At 39.0% G+C, this 24,369-nt stretch overlaps 1 protein-coding gene across 4 annotated transcripts in view; it reads left to right on the forward strand.

Moving 5' to 3' along the window:
- Positions 1-22,384, forward strand: part of ST8SIA4 (ST8 alpha-N-acetyl-neuraminide alpha-2,8-sialyltransferase 4) — a 55,928-nt gene extending 33,544 nt beyond the window's left edge. For 3 of the 4 annotated variants that reach the window (XM_080638803.1, XM_080638804.1, XM_080638805.1), the window contains one exon: positions 18,598-19,734. In XM_080638803.1, coding sequence (XP_080494929.1) covers positions 18,598-18,877 — 280 coding nt within the window. In that variant the 3' untranslated portion in view covers positions 18,878-19,734. Of the gene's footprint in view, positions 1-18,597; positions 19,735-20,228 lie in introns of those variants that run through there. The other variant, XR_013958840.1, reaches the window with a different exon arrangement.
- The last annotated feature ends 1,985 nt before the right edge of the window (positions 22,385-24,369 follow it).

The raw sequence follows: 24,369 nt of genomic DNA on the forward strand, positions 1-24,369 counted from the left end.
CCCCCTTCTTTTATTCACATAGTAAGCTGTCTTTGACTTAATACATGAGTTTTCTTGCTTTTGCTCTTCCTGTTTTCTCCCCCATACCACTGAAGACATTGAAGAGGGAGCAAGACAATAGCTGTGTGTGTGAGAGTGGCCAAATGTAGGTTTTTTGGAGAGTAAGGGAAGCCTACTAGGCTGTTCCAATTTGCATCAAAGAATTAAGAGACTGAGTGAGAAAAATTCAGACACTAAGTAAGAAAAAGGGTGAGAATTGCATACTTGAGCATACCAAGTCTATCTTCCAAGAGGTTCCAAAAGCCTTCCCTTTCCAATGAAGGTGGTTGGAGTTAAGGGTGCTTACAGGCTTACAGAAGCACTCAGCACAATTGTACAACAAAGCTACACATTTCCTTGAGCTGTGGAAAGAAGCAAGATATGCATCACTGTCCCTGGAAGTGTTCAAAAGCTGTGTAGATGAGGCTTCTAATGACATGGTTTAGTAGTGGACTTGGCAGCGCTGGAGTAACGGTTGGACTTGGTGATCTTAAAGGTCTCTTCCAACCCAGTTGATTCTATGATTTCAGACACACGGGAGGTAAAGAGGTGATTAGGTGAGCACTGTCATGCCTTATGATGTTTTAAAGCACAGAACATATTTTGAATGAAAACAGCTGGCTCATCAGGGGACGGGTCTGGATTCTGCTACTTTGGTGTCAGGAGATGCACCATATGACTTAGATGATGGGTGCCTGTATTTTGCATGGAATGAGATTTAAATCTCTCACCAGTCCTCATTTCCTTCCTAGGCTAGACTGAAGTCTCTACCCCTCTGTAGATTCTGTCTTATGCATCAGTAGACTTTGTTCCTGTGAATTCTATTCTTAGGTGTCCTACTGTCCTTATGCTCATGTGTAGACATAAGGATGTGTCTGTACATGAATGGGAGATCACCATTGTGTGTGGCTTACATTACAAGTTTAATACGACAAGGTTACTGTGTTGAAGTCCTTTTTTGAAATTTGCCCTTCAGGTCTTCAAGAAGTAAATTAAGGGACCACAGAAAGTATTAAGAAAATAACCACTACTTCTAAAATGTAAAACCCCACTACTTTTATTTCTACCTTTTTTTTTTAATAATATTTCTGTATTGAAATAATAGTTTATACCTCATGTGGAGACAACATATTTACATTTTTCTTTCTGTATTTAGTGGGAAAAAGGGTCATCATTTGCATTTTTTGAAGCATCTTTTTAGAAGTGGTAAAAAAAAATTGACTTAGAGAAAGTCATTGCTAGAACTTGCCTTTTCATTTTAAATTTAGTTGCACTGTATTAGCTAGCATCAGTGAGATACAGGGGAATTTCCCACCAGAATGAGTAATCATTTTCTCTTCCCACTTGAAAGCAAAGAAGACCTGTAAAATGATCTGAGATAAGATCCTATTGAGAACAAGTGCAACTGCTGGTTTCAGAATATTTGGAAGGCTCATGAGAGGATTTTTTTTTTCTCAGTTTTTTCAGTCTCAGTATAATGGTGGGCACGCTCATCAGAGGTGTTGGCAGAGAGGAAGTAGTGTCTCTCGAGTCATACTGAAACTAACAGGTGGCACATGTTATTGCTTATATCAAAATGTCCAGGTTTGGATTAAATTTAATTTACAGAAGGGCAGTATGCTGTTTATTCCAGACTGCTCCTACAGTGTAAAACCCACCTGTGGGTTTTGCAGGCTTTGAAGGATTCACGTTTGGCATGAACTTGCCAGATGAAGCCTTTCTCACCTTTAGTCTGTAGGGGACAGAGCATAAAAGAAGGTAGACTACAGAACATAGCTCTAAGTGATGGCAAACTTTCAGAAAGCAGTCTCAGAGTTTCTTTTTATCTTACTTTGCAGAGCTAGCAGTCATTTTAAAATCACCAGAGCAAAACTCTGAGGGCTTATAAAGACAGAAACCCCTCCCTCAATGCTGCAGCACGTTCTCCTCTCTAAAGTAAAGCACCAGCTGGGAAGTTGCATAGCTGCATGAAACCTCACAAGCAGAGGTGTGAGCCATACTGGGGAGACTGTGTGCTGAGTAGATGGTGCAGCACAGCCAGCTGCAGGAGATCCCCTGGCGGTGTTCAAGGCCAGGTTGGACAGAGCCTTGGGTCACATGGTTTAGTGTGAGGCATCCCTGCCCATGGCCCGGGGGTTGGAACTGCATGATCTTAAGGTCCTTTCCAACCCTAACTATTCTGTGAGTCTATGATTCTATGATTACTGTAAGCCAGCATTGGAAGCAAAAAGCAGGGCTTGACCTGTAGACCAGTGTTGGCAATTGGGATTTCTGCTGTCTGCAAGGGGTTTGTCATGGGTTTTCATAGGGGAATTAATTTGCTGTAGTTTGTGGGTTTCTCTTGAGTCCCCAGGAACATTTTGTAGTAGGAGCAGGTCCTCAGAGATGACACTGGCTGGCTGTGGAGTCAGTTAGCTGGTGAACTGAATGAGTTCTGGGAAGGGAGAACATGTTTGAGAGAATATGGGTAGAGGAATTATTGGCTCTGGAAATCTCAACTATCTGATGTTGTTGGTATAATGGTCAGCTGATCAGAGGTGAAAAGTAAGAGGAAGCCTCTCTTTCTACTTTTGTTTTCAATTTTTTTTGAAATTCTATAAACTTGTTTGTAATAAGCAAAGCAAGTTCCAGGCGTGAAATATCTGGGAAATGTGCCAATGTGAAAAAATGCTTCATTTCTATAACATTGATGACTTGAAATTGAGTAGCTTGGATTCAGACCGAGGATCTTGCTTCAAATTACTGTTAATTATATGGCTGATGGTAATTTAGTAGATCCACTGGCAATACACTGTGACTTTTAGCATAATATTGAGTAACAGTAAGATGTTCAGGTTTTACTTAAAGGCTCTAATGAAGACAGTAACAAAAATTTTCTTTTAAATGAATTTTTTTTAACTATATTTATGCAGACTTTGATTTTTTTATTATTATTTTAATTGTAATCTTACAGTTTAGTGAAGTGGCTACATGATTTGGTTCAGGATTATCATAATTACTTTTTTTAAAAATTTGATTTATAACAGTAGTAATTAGACATTTTTCTGCTATATGCCTCTATTGATGCATGAAAAGTGGATGACATCCATGGAAAGAAAATAAAAGCACTTATGCAATGGAATGGACTCATATCTAAATTTTTTAGCAAATGCTAGCTGATCATCACAAGGTCTTCTGTCAGATTTCTCTAGAAATAGACCTTATAGCAGCCTTCAGATATCTGAAGGGGGCCTACAAGAATGCTAGAGAGGGACTCTTCATCAGGAACTATGGCAATAGGACAAGGGGTAACAGGTTTAAACTTAAACAGGGGAGATTTAGGTTAGGTATAAGGAAGAAGTTCTTCCTTGTGAGGGTGGTGAGGGGCTGGCACAGATTGCTCAGAGAAACTGTGGCTTCCCCGTCCCTGGCAGTGCTCAAGGTTAAATTGGGCAGGGCTTGGAGCAACCTGGTCTACTGTGAGGTGCCCCTTCCCGTGGCAGGGGTTTGGAACTGGATGATCCTTTAAGATCCTTTCCAACCCAAACCAGTCTGTGATTCTGTGATTCTATACTCCTTTCTGAAATCTGTCGTAGGAAAGAGAAATTGATGCAGAAGGCTGTTGTTGTATCAGCAGATCTTGGAGAAAAGCAAATTAAAGACAGGAAATCTTTCTGGAGGAAATCCAAAGCAATTTCTTTTGGGAAGTTACAGCTTGTAAAATCAGTAGTGGGATCTTCAGCCTCTCACGCAGGTATGGCATATTTGTTAGTGACCAAGTGTATCAGTGACTGGAAACAGTTTTTTCATGGTGTACTGCATGTCCTTGTGAAACCCGTTGGTGGGCTTGACAGAACTCCAGTCACATCTCATTGCTGCTAACAGGCATTTTGTTTGGCATTGTTTGCAGTGAAGCTAGAGCTTAAGAGGATGTGAAAAGTGAGCAGCAGCCCTTCTTTAAAGGCACTGTTCCATTGACGTTTCAACGTGTGGACTCCTGTGTATTGTTTAAGTGTGCTTTTCATATTTATTGAACTTTGTAAGGCAAATTCTCATTTCTGAGCTCTACATTAAGTTGTAAAGCAGCAGATTTTTTTCTGTTCAGTCACATTGTTCAACGCATACTTGCAGGTGCTTCAGGGAATGCTTTGTAAGTGTTTAAAGGTTTTGTGTAATTTCAATCCTGAGAACTTCTGGCTTCTTATTTTACTGAAGTCATTTGCTATTATTTGCATGAAGCCTGGCTCTTCTGGTTGCTTAATTCAGTGATGGCTTTGAGATTTGTTACAGCAAAATCAATAGCTTTTAGATCTCATTAATCTGCTCTGGTTCATTGCATTGACCAAATTTAAGGGCCTGTAATGGATATTTTGTATAATAATACCTAGAAGAGAGACTTCAGATTGTATTGATTTAATCAAAAGAGATCAGATTTTCTTCTGTATAATTGAAAATAGTCTAATGAGTAACATGGCATTGAACGTTTTAGTCTATCTACCTGAGACAATGTTAGATATTATTGACATTAGATATCAAGGGGAGTTAGTCACAAGTTGAAAGCAGTTTTAACCTGTTCATCAATCCAATGGGCAAAGAGCATCCTGAACGTATTCTCAAGTTCACAGACTACATTTTTCAACATCAGTTTCAGTATCAGTGCCATTCATTAAATGCTCCATGATACAGGGCATAGTATTCATCATGGGATCATGTTTATAAATTTCCCCCTGTTGCAGGGATACAGAATATAATATTCCATAGCAGGGAGCAGAATGTCCCATATTTGTGGCTTTTTGTCTTTTTTAGAGAAGATTTAATAGGTAATAGAAGTTGCTAGAAAAAGGGCTCTGAAGAATACAGGCCTGTGGAATAGATGTTTTGGGGAACAAACAAATTGTTCCAGGGTTTTCTGAATTAACAAAGAGAAATTTAACAAATTGAGTAGGTCCTTCCACTATTGTGTTCCTTGTTCCTTAATATGTATAGTGGACACACTGCATTTTATTCTTATTCCCCCTTTTTTTTTTCTTTTCTGAACGTGATAGCATTTGCATTGTTTTGAAAAGAGAGAAAATTCATTAGCTAGAAAATTCATCAGGATTTTTTAAACAGAAATATGTTTACTGGGCATAAATGTGAAAGCAGATACTCAGTATGAAAGACTAGATCTAATGGTGAAAGCTAGAAGTACATATTTCTAGCTTTAATTGCACGACTCCAGTAACATTCTGCTGCAGTTGCTATAGGAAAAATGCTGATCAGTTGCAAGTTGTAGGAATGCTTTCATAAAACTTTAAGAATTCTGTAAGTTTTTGAAATGTGTGGGGTTTTTATAAATCTGAACCAAAGTTACCTGTGTGTTTCAGAGTGCTTAGCAATGTCGTCCAGTCAATCTGCTGCACATAACTCTTATTGTAACTTGTCAGTAAGACTAAATTGTTCTTTTTTCCTTACTAGTCTTCAGCTGAATTGTTATCTTTGTTTAAACAAAAGATTTTTCCCTGTTCTTAATTTGACATGGGTTTTGCAAAGACGCATTCACTGCTGTGGTTGAAGAGGCTTATCCAATCCGTCCCTCTCTTGTTCCAAACCAAATTCTTTTTCCACTCCATTTGCCCATGTTTGACAGGGGAGATAGCTTTGCATGTGGTAATTTTCAATGAAAATTTTGTAGTGCCCTCAGCAATCCCCAGAAGAGGTCAGAACCCCAGGGCACAGTTTGACGAATCATGTAAGTTCAAGATTAACGTGATCATGTGGTTATGTTGTATTATATGTTATTTCACTGACATGAGTATGTATTAATTCAGTTGCAACTGAAAACTAAAATTACTTAATTTCTCTCATAGCTGAAATATAATCTGTGTAATTGCCATCATGTAACAGATATTTAATAGTTATGCAATAGTAAAATTATTGGTTTCCATTTATTTGAGGATTCGTCATTACTGTGCAGGGCATGGGTCAAATTAATTTCTTGGCAATGGAAACTGTGCTGACTCAAATCATTATCAAGTTTTCCTACCAAGGAGCTGCTTCAATAGACTTTTTGAGGCTTCAATAGCTACTCTGCTACATAAATAAAGGCTCTTTCAGGAAAGGAATATGACTGGTAGAAAGTAGGCTGCTTATTTATCATACTGCTCAATCTCTGTTAAAATTGCCCCTGTGGGCCACGTGGAATCGGACACACTCTTGCGTTCTATTTCTCAGTTTCACCTCCAGCAATACAAAACATCCCTATATGGTCTTGTGTCTCTGCCCTTTAGCTTGAGGCTGACCTCTGGTATCAACCCTGCTGATGTCAGACCAAACATTTGCCTAGGAATCTAGCCCACCATCACAGTTGGTCTGGATTAACACCTAGGTCCATGAAGTGTGCCAGCAGCAGGGAGCAGAGGTGCTGTCTCTTGTGCCTCCCCTGACTGGGGAGGGAGCCGCAGAGGATGAGAGGAAAGGAAGGATTTTCCAACAGTGGTTACCATTTGGGGCAAAGCTTTCCTTCAGCGGAGGAAAAAGTTCTGTTTCAAACCCGGACTGAACATGATGTAAGTCAAAATACAAACTTAGGCTGTGAGCGTCCTAATAACTTAAAACTCTTAGTGAAGTAAAATACTGGTTTCCTATGAATGCCAAATCGTGGTGGGTTTTTTTGTTGTTGTTTTTTTTTTTTTTTTTCTGTACACTACATGCTTTCTTTGTCTGTCACTTTGCCATACTTTTATTTTCTGGTTTGCTTTATTTGCCCCTACCTTTACATACATACATACATACATATATATATATATGTTTCTGTGTGTGAAAAAGTTTGGTAGGTGGTCTTATTTTACTGAAGAGAAAATCAGTTGTGAAGGCAAAGGTAGTTCCTTCTCTAAACCCAATAAAATATTCTGTGCCATCTCCAATCTAAATATGATTTTTATGCTCTTGCCATTCTTCTCTTTGTTTAATTACTTTTGTTTAATTCCAACTAATGCAAATAATCATTTTAGAGAAGGAAATAAGCAGTATTTAGACTATATATGAGAGGAAAATAAGCAATTGACTCTCTCTAAAACATACTTAAATTTCTAGCCCCATTTTCATAAAATACAATTGCTTTCTATTGCTTATTTTTATAACTGTTTTGTTAGGATTGGGCCCTGTGGGCTTTCCAGAATGGGAATCCAGCACTACTTTTCCTGCCAAAGTTTTTTGTTTGCACTGTCAGTATGCTTAAACTTTGTAAGTATTGTTTGCTTGTGTTGAACTATTGATTTGGGACTGAAGACATGATGGTGCTCCAGTCTTTAGTCTCTAAAGATTTGTATAAAAGTCTGATTTGCTTAACCCATTACAATGAGTTTAGAGATGTTTACATATTCCCTAATGTATGTTTAATCATGAAGGAAAACAGTACAGCTCAGTACTTATAAAAGTCACTGGTCTGAAGAAGTGTGTTCACTTGGAAAAGCAAAGACATGCTTTTGATTGAAGCACATCAGCACAACTCTATGAGCAAAGCAGCTCAGTGCCTTTCCCCCACTATGCTTAGTATATTCACATATGAATCAATGATCATGAGCAGTAGCATTCTCAAATTTTCTGAATATATTTCTCTCTTCAGTCATGAATGCCAGAGGACTATTGATGTTATCACTATTGGGTAGGTCTGTAGGACTATATGATAGAAGCATCCTTCCAGTCAACAAACTTGTCTTGCTCAGAAAAGCTTTGCTTGGTACTTTGTGCCTTCCTGCTTCGTTATAAAAGATGGCCAGATAGTGAAAGCTTGGACTTGTCACACAAAATCTGCATAGCACAGAAAGGGTAGAGCTGAACTGTCTTCTAGATTATACACAAACATAGTTTATGAGGTTCCAACCAGGTATTCTTACCAATTGTGTTGTAGGAAATGGGGAGATACTTGTGTAACAGGAAGGCATGGCGTTAATGAAAAGGTGATATGAGGAAAGATTCCTGTTTGATAATGTGAATGAAACCCAAAGAAACATTAACGTATCTTCATATCTTTGTACATGACCTGGCAATACACTCTTGCAGCCCAGAAAGCCAGACTTCTCCATAAAAACAAATGTGGCCAGCAGGTCGAGGGAAGTAATTCTGCCCCTCTACTCCACTCTGATGAGACCCTACCTGGAGTAGTGCATCCAGCTCTAGGGCCCTCAGTGCAAGAAGGACATAGACTTGCTGGAGTGAGTCCAGAGGAGTGACACAAAAATGATCAGAAGACTGGAACACCTCTCCTATGAAGTGGGTCTGAGAGAAATATGATTATTCAGCCTAGAGAGTAGAGGGCTGCAAGGAGACCTTATTGTTCATTTCAGCATTTAAAAGGGACTTATAAGAAAGGCAGAGAGAGAATTTTTTCCAAGGCCTCTAGTGGAAGGACAAGGGGCTGTGGTTTTGAACTGAAAGAAGATAGGTTTAAATTGGACAGAACAATGCTTTATGATGAGTGTGGTGAGATGCCGGCACAGGTTGCCCACGGAAGTTCTGCATGTCCCATCCCTGGAAGTGTTCAAGGCCAGGTTTGATAGATATTTGAGCAACCTGGTCTAGTGGAAGGTGTCCCTGCCCATAGCAGTTAGGATTAGACTAGGTGATCTTTAAATGTCCCTCCCAACCCAAATGATTTTGTGAGTCTGTAATTCATTGAATTTTGTATTTTACGCCATTATCTGTGTTGCAAGAATATGCATTGTCTAAGTATGTCACAGAAATAAGGTAGACATGGAACACCCCTCTGAGAGATGCATCTCTTTTCAGCAAACCTCAGGAAGGGGCTGATTTGCCAGAAATGAAAACCTTCTCTCCAGAAATCTATTAGCTTTCATAGTCTGTAAAACGTACTCTAGGTCTGTTCTACTGCAACTTTGCTATGTACCTATGTGCACATCTAGTGCACCTGTGATCTCTAAATAAATTATTTACAACTGGCTTCTTTTAAAATGAAAGTATTTTTTGCTCTTAAAAATGGTTATGTCCACTAGCTGAGGGAGCAACACTTTCCAGCAGAGTGCTAGAATGAGTGTCAGCTGTTGACTTCCGTGATTCTGAAGCAAGGCTAAGTGTCTGCATTGCTGTGCAACAGAAGACTAACCACGCTTACTGTCAAAAGGTTCAGTGCCCTTTTTGGCGTAAATGTATTCTTAAAGGCTGAAATTACTTTTGAAAAACATGTTTATGTGTATTCTTTGCAATTTTCAGGAGCTACCTAGGTAAGAAGTCTCTACTTTCTCTTCTGTAGTGTGATGTATCACAAAGAGTAGCTCTAACTACCCAAGCAGCAGATGAATGTTTCCAGCTGTTTTGAGAGCTGGAGGAAAACAACAGACTGGGCAAACTCCGCTATTTTGGAGCAGGAGGGAATACTGACTGGTAGACAGATCACAACATGTTGCAAAAGTAACAAGTGCAGCCTTGTGTAGTGGAGACAAGTGAATCATTTCTGTGGCTTAAAAGTCACTGTGAAAAGAGAAGTGATTGAAGTGCTGTCCCAGAAGCTTGAACACTTTGAGAAAAGAGGAAGTGAAAAGGAGCTGTGAAAAGGCCCATTCAAGTGTTTCTGTGTGAGAATGCTTGGTAGTTAAACGTAGCCTGAAGACAAAGGTGTCCCACAGATGTCAGCAAAAGGTTTGCTCAGTGAACTTGTTTCAGAAATTGTCATGAATGTGATCTGCATGGTGAGAAAAGCATGACAATAAAGAGAAGATGCATCTTTCCTTACAGCTGAAAAAAGTATTGTGTGGCTAATCATAGATGACAGTGAATAAATGATCTGGAAGACCAGTGATAAGCAGGAAAAAAAGCTTATACCAAAACTCAACAACAAAAATGATTTTGCCTTCTGGAAGCTATTAAGGGAATTTTTGAATGGACCAAATGCACACAAGAACTTGTTAAGTTGGTCTTAAAAATAATATGTCAACATTAGAGGATGTCTATGCATTCCAGCTTACCCAGTAAGCTATGAGAAGATGGTTAATGTGAAGTGAATAGAGGAAATGTGGTCATGATGATCCTTCAACCAGTAATCAGTGTAGGGTAGGTCAAGCTCAGTCTGTTAATAATAGCGTTATGTTATAAACAGTTCCATTTTGCAAACTTTCCTAGTGATCCTTATTTCCAACCCAATTCTCCAGCATTTACCAAAGTTTCACAAATTGTGATCTAGCATCAGCTGAGATTTACTATGTGCAAGCAGTTTTGCGTACTGGCATAAGTGTTTAGGGAAACAGCTTGGAGTTTTATAAATTTAAAATTTTGGTCATATGATTTAACTTTTGTTCATATTCTGGAATGCTTTGGTCATGATAGCAGTGAGCAGGGTGCCAGGTACCTCATTGCTAAGCTTTGCAGAGGTGTGGATAGCTTGATCTTCTCACAGCCATGTAAGAAGAGCTTGGTCTTGTAGGTGTGCTCAGAAGTGGTTCAGTGCCTGTTAAAAGTAAGCTTTCACGCAGATATGGTGCTATTTTCTTCCAGAAGTTACTCAAGTAGATGGAACACAATGACTCTCATTCTTTTGTACTGCAGCTTCGGTATACCGCACTTCCAAAGGCTCAAACTTGCCTCTTCCACCATCTGACGAGGTTGAGGCCTATGTTTTCGGCAGTCGTGCCCGATCTTGTATTGGGAGCTTTTCTGGGGAAAGGGATGTCATCTGCCTGTCCTGCTGGAATACTTCTACTTTAAAACCAAAAAAGGGAGGAATTTTGAAAGTCCTTGTTTATGAAGGAAGAATCAAGGACTCTGCAGCATAAGCATTTTATATTTTGAAACTAATGATGGGTTAACATACAAAAACTTTGTCATTTGTTTGTCAAGGATTGAAATATGGCTCTTTTCCTTTGCATGAATGCTTTTATCAAATGTTTAAAGAGATTTATTCATCCTGTGATTTCCTTATAAATCTAAGTCAATAATACTTATTTATTAGTTTATTTATTTATTTTTAAGATGAAAACTAAAAGAGCTAGCGTGGGTTCAAATAAAAGTATTCCGTTAGCTTGGAGATATTGCAGAAGTGGGACAGAAGTTGAAGCATGTTCCCATATCCTGTTAATTAGTCCTCAAGGCTTTCTCCTTCATATATAGGCCTTACTGCCCCATCCTTTCAAATATTATTATAGGGCATGTGGCTTATGTCTTCAGAAGATTGCAGTTGTTACACCAAAATCTTTTTATGTATGAGGAAAGATTTCATAGGCTTAACTGGTGTTCATTTTAGTGAGTGTTTCTTAATTCACTGGCAACAAAAGGGTAGTGTTATGCTGTATTTTGATACTTCTTTGTCCTTAGCAGATCCCTTTCCTATTAACGTGATTATCCAGAAGCTGATTAAAGCATCTCTAGGTGCAGATCATGCCTAGAGCAGTGGGGCAAAGCAAAACAGTTTCCTACATCAAGGAAGCTAACTTTTTTATTTTAAGGCAGGTAAAAGTGAGCTTTAATATGTTCTTATTTTAACATAGCGGGTATAGACTGTGTTAAAATTCTCTGCAGTGGTGGTGACACTGAATGGCAGTCTACTGGCCATGCTCTTATTTATCTGTGGCAATGCAAGTTATGTAACATGACTGTGTTCACCATTGATATCTTGGTATTTTCTTTCTTTTTCTAAGGAAGATTGCCAGGCAGACCACTGTTTCGCTCGAGTTGTCCTTGAAATCTGCTTTATTTAACATTAGTGAATTAAGTTAAAATAATGAATTAAAGGAGAATTTAAAAAGTTAAGGTAGTGAATGTTAAAGTAGTGAATTAAGCAGATTACAAGTTTGGGGAGTATTTCCACTCCTGATAATGTACATTATTCCTTTTAATGAAATGGCTCTTGTGTATGCTATTTCAAAATATTGTACATGGAAAGCTATTGTACATGCAAACACTCAGCAGTGTTTCTGTGCTGGGTAACAGTAACACTCTTAATTCTTTCACAATCTAGATTCCTTGTTCAGCCTCCTGTCCAAGGCATATCTCAGTCAGAAAAGGAAAATTATGCATTTTTATTTATACGTTCACATAAATTGATAGGGAATTGAAGGACCCTTCATATGATTTATGTGATTAATCCCACTGAAGACATGAAAACACAAGCAAAATCTTTATTCTTTCTCAGCGTAAGGAAGTTCTTTGAGCTAACACCTTCTAGAGAAAGCAGATGCTGGTCCAAGAACGTAAAAATGTCAGTTTGAGTAGATCCATCCGTAGCCTGTGGTCTTAGCAGTGCCAGATGCCAACACAGAGGCTTATTAGAAAAAGAGGAAATGTCAAGTGTTTACTCTGTGATAAGTGCTTTCATGGTCAGCAGCTTGAAGATGAAGCCGCTTCTCCTTGAGAAGGAGCTTCATCTGCACCACTGTGTTTGTGAATTTTAACAATATATGTCTTTTTAGCCTGTTGGCCATTTTGGTCATCCAAAATATTCTGTTGCAGTGAATTCCACTGTTCAGTGGCATCTTGTATAAAAATGTACTTCCATCTGTTTATTTCAGACCTACCATTGAATGACTTCACCAGGTCCATAGTTTTTATGTTACAGTGCTTGTGTTAAAAGTAGCAATTGAATCCCTATTTGCCACCTTTACACACTACATAATTTTGTATATGTCTCTTTGCCATGTCCCTTCTTAGTTGTCTCTATTTCAAGCTACTCTGTTTAATCTCCGCTCATACAGAAGTTATTTTATTGTTGTGACAACCTACGTCACTTTTCTCTTTGTCTTGTTCTACAATATTTTTGAGAAAGTACTTTTTTCAAGAAAACATACATCATCTGGCTTCTTCCAGTGACAGAGACACTCGAGTAACACTGGAATGTTTTGTCTTTTTTTGCACAATGTTTTGCTTCTACCTTCTTATTTATGCTAGCATTTTAACTTTTTAAATATCATATGAGATTTCTCAGAAACTCTTTTTAAAATATTCCCTCCATGTAACGGCTTTAAAAGGAACAGAATTTCAGTGACAGGCAAGCATGTATGATTGAGTTTGCTTGGAGATCAGCGTGCCATGCAATGAACAGAGCTTGGTATATATAACCTTTGGAGCTATTCAGGTTATAACATGTATTCATGTTATATGTATTCATGTATTCATTCAGTTTCAGTCTTGTTCAGAGAAAGGAGTTAAAAATCAGTTGAAATATGTCACAACCAAATTCTTAGCTCATTTATACTTAGAAATTCTGTCAAATTTGTAGGTATGGCAAATAAAGATGTTAAATATGCTGGCTTGTCTGATGTTTGAATGTAGCTGATCATACCAAGTTTCCCTTGTCTCACACGACATATATAATTCTGAATAGAATCATGGAATAGTTAGGGTTGGAAAGGACCTTAAGACCATCTAGTTCCAACCCCCCTGCCATGGGCAGGGACACCTCCCACTAAACCATGTCACCCAAGGCTCTGTCCAACCTGGCCTTGAACACTGCCAGGGATGGAGCATTCACAACTTCCCTGGGCAGCCCATTCCAGTGCCTCACCACCCTCTCAGTAAAGAATTTCTTCCTTATAGCCAATCTAAACTTCCCCTGTTTAAGTTTTAACCAGTTACCCCTTGTCCTATCACTACAGTCCCTAATGAATAGTCCCTCCCCAGCATCCTTATGCAGGCCCTCTTCGGATACTGGAAGGCTGCTATGAGGTCTCCACGCAGCCTTCTCTTCTCCAGGCTGAACAGCCCCAACTTTCTCAGCCTATCCTCATAGGGGAGGTGCTACAGTCCCTTCATCATCCTCATGGCCGTCCTCCAGACTTGTTCCAACAGTTCCATGTCCTTTTATGTTGAGGACACCAGAACTGTACACAATACTCCAAGTGACCTTGGAAAGCATGTTCCATGTTTTAATGTAGTCAGGAGCCATCTATTCCACAGTAGTAAGAGTTGTCATTAGAATTCCCTAGTATCCATTTAATGCAATGACAATCAGCACCAGGTGTTGCATATATTAGTCATTGTAATAGAGTCCTGTTAGAAGATCATTTTAACATTTACTATCTTTAAAACTGATGTCTATGGTTTTCATGTGTTTATTTGAATTTAATTTTTGTCAGTAGCTGCAGGAAGTCATCTGCCAGAAACATGCTATGCAATTAGCAGTTCTTCTGCAAACATGCTGATAGTAGTACGTTTCATTCTTATAAATGTAAAAATATCTTGCTAGGTATGGGTGAAAGTGTGGTGGTTTTGACTGTGGGTTAAACCGTAGGAGATAGTTTGATCTGGCAGAAAGAGATTCAATATTTTTAAAGACCAAAATACTGAGGTTCCATAAACACTTAAGATAAATGTGTCAAAGCAATCTTTTAACAGAGATTAAGGATGTAAAAAATTGATTTATCTCATATTCATCAGGGCAGAGTTTTACATTTTAATTACTTTTCTTCAATCTTCAGGTGTTGAAAGATTTTTTTCCTCTCATATTCCTTTCTTTCATGGTTCCTTTCATTTTTCCAGACCATTACAAAACATATCAATTTACTGCTCACTTACAAGGCTTAACATCAATGTACAGTAATTTTTAACTTGTACTGCATTGTAACTGAGCCCAGTGGCAAAAATTGGTTGCAATTGTTGAAGTGTTGTAGCCAGTAACTGAGGGCAATCATTTTGCCAGAAGGTTACTTCTGAACAAAGAAGGAATGTTTTATATTACATTCTGTTCACACCGTGGTTTTTATTTATTTCACTTTATTTCAGATTTCCTTCATGCAAGGTTAAGTAGTTTCAGGTCAGCTGGGGTTAAGAAAAGATGAATGCTTGTGAGGACTTAAAGAAAGTAAAATGTTACAAAGAAAAGAAATATGCTCAAATATATATTCAGAATTCCAGAGCTCGAATGAGAGTTTGTTGACATCAGCAGAAACAAACTCTTAAATTTCCACTTTCCAGTGTAATCCCGGTGGAGGTACAGCATGTGTGTGACTTGAGGTTCCTCTTAGAAGAAGTTTTCCATTTTCTGCTATTTTACTTGGAGTAGAAAGCCTTCTTACTGCTTCTGGGATGACAAAAATTGGTATGCAAATACATCAGATTACAAACATGTTACAATATAGGTATCTGTGGTTTGCTCTGTTAACTCGTATGCAGTTTAAGACCATCTCTAACCTCCGCAAGCATCTCTGAAGAACTACTGCTTTAAGAGGTTTTGCCAGCCTTTGCAGGCAATTCTCTGTATAACTTACATTTCCTGTTTGTTAAATTGTTGTGTTTGTTTTGGTTTTTTTTTCTCAGATCTGTCAGGTTGATTTTGAATTTTCAGTCTTACCCTCAGTAACTGATAATAGGTTTCAAACCAGTTTTTCTCCCCGGTATTTTGCTACATTTTTCTACTAATATTTTACTACAGAGTTACGGGTTTTAGCTTGCTTTTAGTTGTAGGAAAATAGTCTTCCACAAGAAAATGTAAAAGTATTTTTGTTTCTAACATTAGGAATTAGAATTTATTGTTTGTTGTCAGTGTGAATAAAAACAGAACGTGATTTATCTGACAAAGATAAGTCCCTTTTAAAATGGTAAAATAACAGATTTTTATAAACATCCTGTACATTGTGTATGAGGGAAGAACACTGCATGTTGTATACCTGAGTGGGAGCAAGGTTTTCTGCACTGTCTCCCACAATATTCTTCTATCCAGGTTAAGATACTGTACCATGGATGACTGGATTACTAAGAGGGTCAAAGTCTAGCTCAACAATTGGGCTGGATGCATAGCCTAATGGGAGCCTTAGGAAATCCAGCAAGGACAGAGTGCTGCACCTGGGAATGAGTTAACACTTGCAGCAGCACGGGCTAAGGGCTGACGGAGTGGCAGGGATCAGTTCTGTTGGAAGGACCCTGGACATCAGCAGAACCTTGATAGGCTAGAGAATTGGGCAAAGAGAAACCTAATGGGGTTCAGCTAGGGCCACTCTAGGGTACTGCACCTGGGGAGGAAAACCCCGAAGTGTCAGTGCCCGTTGGGGGTGATCTACTAAAAAGCTGTTCAGCTGAGAAGGACCTGTATTGGTGGATGACAAGTTGACCATGAGCTGGCAGTCCGCCCTTTTGGTCAGGAGAGACAAGAATATCCTGGGGTGCCTCGGGAGAAGCATGGCCAGCAGGTCAAGGGAGGTGATCCTCATTCTGCTCGACTATGGTGAGGCCACATGTGAAGAGCTGTGTCCAGTTCTGGGCTCCTCAGTACAAGAAAAACAAGGAGCTACTGAAGAGAGTCCAGTGGAGGCCACAAGGATGATCTGGGGTCTGGAGCATCTCTCTGAGCAGAGATTGCAGGACCTGGGCCTGTTTAGTCTAGAGAAGACTGAGGGGATGTATTTAAAGCATATAAATATCTCAAAGGCAGGTGCAGGAGGATGATGCCAGGCTCTTTTCAGTGGTGCCTAGCCACAGAACAAGGAGCAATGGCCATAAATTAAAACACAACAAGTTTCACCTCCACGTAAGTTGGAACTTCCTTACTTTGAGGGTGGCAAAGTACTGGAACAGGCTGCCCAGGGGAGCTTGTGGAGTCTCTCTCTCTGGAGACAATCAAAACTGGCCTGGACACGTTCCTGTGTGACCTGCTCCAGGTGGCTCTGCTCTGGCAGGGGGTTGTACTGGATGATCTCCAGAGGTCCCTTCCAACACTAGTATTCTGTGATTCTGTGATCTGGCAGGAAGCAAGAGCTCAAGTCATCAGTGCTCCTTGGCAGCAAAGGGCCAAAAACGTCTAGGGCTGTATTGACAGGAGGGTAGCTGGTCAAGTGAGGAAAGTGGTTGCCTCCCCTACCCAGCACTTGTTAGACCACATCCAGAGCACTGTGACCTACTTTAGCCCCCCCCCAATACAGGAAAGATATTGCCAACTGCAGCAAATTTTGCTGGGAGCTACAGAGGTGGTTGAGCTGGAGCACAGGCCCTGTTAGCAGTGGCTGAGGGACCTTACTTTGAGAAAGAGGTTGGACTAGAAATCTGCTGATGTCCCTTCCAGCCTGAATAACCTCATGGTTCTTGTAAAAGTCATTACTGAGATGTTTAATTTTTATACCTATGTCTCAATTTGAAATCAAATTATTTTATTTAATACATAAGTCTTTCTCCTTTACCCTAGTTTTTATTATTATCTTAGTAGAGATAATAGACTTTGCCAAAAATTGCATTTTTATATATAGAATGTTAAAACATGCAAGTCTTCTATTCATGGTGTTGAACTACATGTAAGAACTGGCTTTTGATAAGATAACAGCGTTAAAAAGAAAGGAAAAAACATTTTCTTTAAGCCTAAAGAACCAGAAAGTATGAAAATATTCCTGATACAAACCTTTTATTGACAATACTTATCTCCAGTCTTAACAATACTAAAAGATGTCTCTGACTATTTTCACTTTTGTATGTAACAATGAAACATGTAGATGATTACTATTTACATTTTAAAATCATGTGAGATCTCTTTGGAGTGTGTCTGCTCAGTAGAAAGAAAGGACTGTAGAAAAAAGAACCATATTGGACTGGATGAAAGAGGTCTGAAGTTTGTACCATGACTGACTATATAATATGTCTGAGGCAGGTAGAAAGCCTTTGGAGGCAAAGATGGCTTCAATTTGGGACAAGGAGATGAGGTGAAAATGGGATAATGTCAGATGAAAGGAGTAGGTGCAGAAGGGTATAGTTGGAACTGCTCGAGTTGGCTGAGCATACCTTTTTGTCATGAAAAAAACTAAATCCATGAACCTGCTTAAAATAACTAAGTACTGAACTAGCCTTTCTTTCATTTCAGACTGACATGAAACATGATACACTTATTTTATCTGGGATGCATACTTTTCTGCATAACAGATTACAATGTGAGGGAAGCAACTTCCCACAGATTCATTTGGCTGTCATTTCGTGCCATTCAACGTTTTGAAGAGACAAACCAGACATATTGTTACCTGATTAGGAAAACTGTCCTATAGCTTCAGTCAGATCTGTGCACTGTTGAGTACAAAACAAAACCTCTTCAAAATTATTAGCATAATATTTTGCTTTTCTGGAGAGTGCTGTTAGCAGCCAGGAAGCTTTGCATACTTAATCACAAAGGAATTGAAACTTCGCTTCTGTTTACTTCTGAAAATCACATTCTTAAAGTGTTACATGTATTATTTCCGTTTACTTTCTATTTAGCAAGCAATCTGTGAAGTAATCACGATCAGATATTCCATGTAGGACTGACTTGATAAGGTGAATTGGATACTGCAAGAGGTCAAAGTTTTATAGTAAGAGTCTGTTCCCTGATCTGGTTGAGGATTTTAACTACACTTTTCTAGCATTTGCAGGCATTGTGATTTCTTGTTAGGGTTAAAGCTTGAATTAAGAACCTTAGTTGGCCAGGTTTTCTTCAGCTTGGTGTGAAGTTTCACTTCTCTTCTTCTAGGTGAAATAAAGGTGTGCCAAAACAGTGTCATCATCTATAATCTCAGTTTAAAGAGAAGAATGAAACTTTTGCTTCTATTATAGTGTAAAATAAATGCATAACAGATAAAATAAGTTTACAGGATTTATTCATATGAAGTTGTATGAGAGTTTCTTAATGTACTTTTTCTTTCTTTGCAGCTATTGGCTGACAAACAAGGTCCACATTAAACGACCCAGCACTGGTCTTCTCATGTATACGCTTGCCACCAGATTTTGTGATGAAATTCACCTGTATGGATTTTGGCCATTCCCAAAGGATTTACATGGAAAACCAGTCAAGTACCATTATTATGATGATCTGAAGTATCGGTACTTTTCTAATGCCAGTCCTCACAGGATGCCATTAGAGTTTAAGACATTGTATGTACTACATAACAGAGGAGCACTTAAATTAACAACAGGGAAATGCATACAGTAATAAAGCTCATGTAAAGTACAACAAGAAGTACAGTATACACACTTTGTCATAAAGATGCTGTGGAATGTCTATCAGATCCCAGTGAAGATATGTTTCAATACCCACTAAGCCAGCAGAAAAAGGAATTTTATCAGAAGTATATAACCAGCTATTATACCTGTAAAGTGCTATATAGCTAAGCTATCTTGACTGCAAGGATTCAAGTAAGTGCCACTTTCACTAAGAACAAAGCTTGAATGTATGCTCAGTAGTGTTTACAGGTTCCAGTGACACATTCATCATGAACTAAACAAGAAAAATACAATCTGCTTACTGCTGACTTGCTTCTGTGGTCAGGCAGCCCTCAGAAGAAATCCCCAGTGGATGGAATATTTCTTGAGCAATTAAATGAGGCATTAGCAAAAAGATCATGATGGAATTGAGTAGAGAAAGTGAAGTCCATAAGATCAAACAAATCAGTCTTCAAACAAATGCCTTCAGTCAGGGGACTGCTTATGATCTTGTATTATAATCTCAGCTTTTGTTGCTGTTTTTCTTACTGCTGTTGGTTGGGTTTTGTTGCTTTTAAGTATTTGAGCCCTTAAAGAATTTTGAGAATGTAATTAAAGTATGTATCTTATGAAATTGTCTTCAGAAAAAAGACCATAAGGATTGGAGGGTGGAGGGAAATGTCAATCAAAAATCAAATATTTTATCGTTATTGTGATGCATCTTGCTGTCACACAACCCGTAACATCCCAATGGTTTTTCTGGCTACCACTGTCAATGCCCACTACATGGAGCCAGTCAGAGGTCATTTTGATCCGTTTTAAAAGAGTAGTTTTTCTGTTGTGTTCAGATATGAAAACATATGAGAAGGTGCCCTTATTTTTGGTACCAAAGATTACTTTTATACACATTATTTCTTTTCCTTGAAGAAAGAGTGTAGATTTATTATGATGTTTCGTTGCTGCTGAAGGGAACATATTCTTTTTGTTGGTTAAATTTTTTAGTTAAGCATCCCAAATCAAAGCTTCTTTTCTGACTTTTCATATAAAATTTCATTCTTCAGAAAAATCTGGAGTAAAGAAATTATTTCATACATTCAAATATGTATATGCATACACAATTTTTGTTCCTTATTTTAAAGGAAAATGCAAAGTCTAAAGAAACTCAGGTGACATTGGAACATGTCTAAAAAAAAAAAAAAAAAAAAAGGAGACCTAGCCAATTAAATGGAAAATAAAAGAACTGTAGATCAAACAGTTCTTTTAAAACTTAAATTTCTAACGATGTTGAATGATACTACTCGTTTGTATCAGTTGGATGTTCTGATGTGTAATTGAAATAACAGAGCTGCATTTTCTCACAGTGTTTTTTCTGAGCATCATTCCTGTTTATCCATGAAACCACTCTCTCATTTCACAAAGAAGAACAAGAAATTACAGGAAGGTAAGAGAGGGTAAAGTGTTAATGCAGCATATACTAACATAAAAAACCTGTTTGCATATGATATGTTTTAGTGCTAATGGAGCTGGTAAATGAAGAACACTGTGATTCCACTATTTTCATGTCAGGCTAGGTTAAGGAGAAAGCATGCAGATAAAATGTATGGGTATTTTCTCTTATGTTCTTAGCTCTACGATAGGCCCTCATCTCCAAATATGATCTTTCCTGTACCTATTGAATTTTGAACTAACTTGAGCAATTTCATATGTAGCACAACACTCAAACATTGACTAGCTAAAAGTGCCATTTATTACCCAGTTTTCCTCTCAAGTTCACCTGTATTTCATATGCATGACTAAAGGCCTGTGATTATGCAAATGTAGTAGCTAAATTATTGCCTTGCAGACTGTTTTGCAAAAAGTTTTTGGGAAATAGAAAGTTATTTTGCTGTATCTAAGACACAGTAGCATCTTTCCTAATTCATCAATCTTTGTTACCCAGGACAGTTTACTTTGGCTATACGCTAAGGTGTAGGATGTGACCTTAACATGATCACCACTGAAACTAAGGTATCATGAGAATCATGAGAACAGCAATACAGACTTGAATGTGTTTAGATTGATTTTGATAAGCCAGAGGGTGTTATTTGTACACTGTGTATACTTAGGAGTTTAGGACAAGGTTATTTCTTTGGTGAAAGGTTCCTGTTCTTTCTGTTAGGGTTTTGCTGCTGTTGATCTTTCAAAACTTATTTCATATACATTGACAGAATTCCTATTGAGATAAAGAATTCACAGCTGCCAGTCTCACAGAAGCTCAGAGAAGCATCTGTTTAGCTTTTATCTTTTCTTCTGGGAATGTCTTTTCTTCTTTCTAGTGTCAGGCCATCAACAAAAAAGTAATTCAAGTAGACTAAAATATTAACTGACAGGTGATCTTTTCACCCTTTCCTGTATACCTCCTGGCTTTGTATTACCCTGAGCAATTTGTGCATTTCTGTTGAGGCACCCCACATCCTGAATGAAAAACCAGAATACTTCCACCATGTGACTCTTTTTCCCTAAACGTGACCTCGAGCATAGCACCAAAGGCTTAGCTGCTGTATAGGTACTTTACAGTGGAATAAATGTTACCTTGTGGCTCTTCAGTGGGCAACATCTTAAACCTTCATAGCCGCCTTGGATGGTTTCTGTTGTTTAAATACATTCACACCTCCAGTGTTGCCTGCAGCACAGATCAGATAAGCAGGCTTTATTACAATTACCACTTTTATCATCTAACAGTCTCAACAAGTAATACGAAGGTAGATAGGGTAAAAAGAAGAAGGGTCCCTAATGTTGTAATGGTATCTGCTCTGGTGAGGAACAACTGAGGAATGCCCATCAGTTGAGTTTTCCTCAAATTGATCCTCATATCAGTCATACCAACTGCCAGCTGAAGTTCCAAAACTCATGTTAAAAATAAGAACTGGGAGGTACAACCAAGACAGCAGTGTATACTTTTCCAGTTCTTATGGGGGCTTTACATTGAACAACATCATTTAATTCAGATCAATTTATTGTGAGTTGTTTATTAATGTACATATTAATGTTTCTGCAGAGAGAGTCTTTCATATTACATAAAAATAATAGATATTTGATTGTTAAGTTTTCAGCTTTGGGACAGTTCTATCTCCCAGAGCTCTGAGCCATTCTCCAGACGTAAGATCTACTGAACCTTTCAAACCTTGTCTGGTTAACACAATCTAATATGTAATAAAGACTCTATCATTTTTTTCTTAAATAATATAAGCGACGTGCTTGAGGTCAACACCTTTTCTCTGACTACAATTTGAAGAAAAACAGGTGTGGGTTCATTAACCTTTTTTTTAGTGTTTAATCTGGTAAAGTGCTGAGCACTCTTTACAGTGACTTTCCTGGGTGAGACATGTCCAGGATGTATATGGGGATCCAGATTAGCATATTTCAGGATATAACCCTGAAATTGCACATTATTTATTTTTAAGAGCACTGTTAACTTTGTGTAAGGAAAAGCACAATTGTTTTAAATGTAAATAAAATTAAGGAAGAACGTTTACAGAGAGCTTCATTCTTGCACAGTACTATTGCTACTGAGCGTATGTAATAGAGTTTTTGTGCTTTAAAGTATTAATATGTATTCTGTAAGGATTGTCATGTTTGACACTGTTAATATTATTTCAAGTACAGCTATGGGGATTGTTTTTTATTTGTATAACTGTAAAATAAAGAAGTTTTTTCATTTTTCTGCTATATTGCGAACTATATTCCTTTGTAACACAGTTGTGATAATATTTTTCAGTTATGTGCTAATTGGAAAGATAATATGAAAGGAGATATGTGCTAATTGGAAAGATAATATGGAAGGAGAATGTCTGCTCCTTTAACTTGTGTGGTCAAGGACTTTCTCAGCACAAAAGGGGATATTAAGAAAAGGAGGAGGCCATAAACAAAAGCACAGACACAAACCGGTCCAAGAAATTATGAGGGAGGCAGTGATGAGATCAGTCATCATTGATGAGATGAAGCTGATCAGTCACGCTAACTGGTAAAGGTCTGTGAAGTGTAGGAATGTTTATTTCCATAAGATTATCTGATCAAGGGCCTTGTCAAATGGAGTACTGAGGAAGAGGGGGAAGCACAAAGTCTACTGAGACACAGACCTGACAAATCTCAGACCTTGAAGTCTTGAGGGCTGCAGGGGTGTTGGTGGACCTGTGCAAGTCGACGAGGCAATGTGCAGCTGAGAAAGAAAAGAGGCATAGACAGAAAAGGGGTCAGTTTCATGTAAACTGTTGCTGGTAAGAACGCTTGTCTGACGGAGCCCTGTGCCTGGTTACACAGTCTGTCCTAACTGCCTTTTTTTAACTACCTGTCTGCATAATCTCACGCTATCCCATGTGTGTGAGTTCTGCAAGCACTGCGTGTCAGCTGCTGGGGACCATCGTTGAGAGGAGTGGAGGCCGAAGTTAGACGAGGCTGAGCACTGCTGGTCTGTGCGGTCTGCTGTTGGTGTGAGTATGGGGGTCTCAGTTTCTCTACAACTACCTGAAAGGAGGTTGTAGCGAGGTGTTGGAACGCTTCTTCCAAGTTACATGTGAATGAATGAGAGGAAACAGCCTGAAGTTGTGCCAGTTAAGTTTTAGTTTGGATATTAGGAATAATTTCTTCTCTGAAACAGTTACTAAGCACTGGAACAGGCTGCCCAGATCAGCATTTGAGACAACATCCCTGAAGACATTTAAAAGACCTTCAGGTCTTAAAAAGTGTAGGTGAGGCACTTACTGACATGGTTTAGTGGTGGACTTGGCAGTTCTGGAGTAACAGTTCGACTTAGTGATCTTGAAGATACTCTGCAACCTAAATGATTCTCTGAGTCAGTGATTCAGTGCCAGCAGCTGAAGCTGGTCTTTAACTATGAGCTTCCCACTCTGGGCTGGGAAGGGGGTGTGTTCCCAAAACCCCCATGCTGGAAGTCACCAGCATGAGTGTGAGGCAAGTGAGGGGCTCAGGGCTGGTGACTGGTGCAGGAACACAGGTCACAGTCCATGTGCCTGGTGTCACTGCTAAGGGGTGGGTGTCTGTTTCCCCCCCAGACCTGAAGTGGATGGGGTGAGCATGTGAAATCACCAGTGAACTTCAATCTGGACCAACCAGCGAGCAGGAGACCCTGACTCAAGGCAGGGTGCCGGGCAGCAGAGGGTCTGTGCTGGTACTCAGGGGATCTGTGAACATCCTTGTGCTTGTGACCCTGGAGAGTGTCTGCCCTGTGTGCGCTGCACTGGTGACCTTCTGCCAGTGCTATGCCCAAAGGAGGAGGGTCTGGGCTGTCTGCTCTGGGACTGTGCGAGTCCTCTGGGGTGCTGCAGAGGCAGAGCATCCTCTGTATCAGCACTTGTGACCAGCTGTGTCAGTGTCCTCTGTGTGTGTGTCACAGGGACACTGGCTCACCTTCACTTCTGCAAATAGGAAAATGTCACCCTTGTTCCTGAGCCAGGAATCAGGCAGGGCAGAAGAGGGCCTGGGCTGGAACAGCTGGAGGAGGCC

Source organism: Psittacula echo (assembly GCF_963264785.1).
Source record: "Psittacula echo genome assembly, chromosome: Z".
Classification (NCBI taxonomy): Eukaryota; Metazoa; Chordata; class Aves; order Psittaciformes; family Psittacidae; genus Psittacula; species Psittacula echo.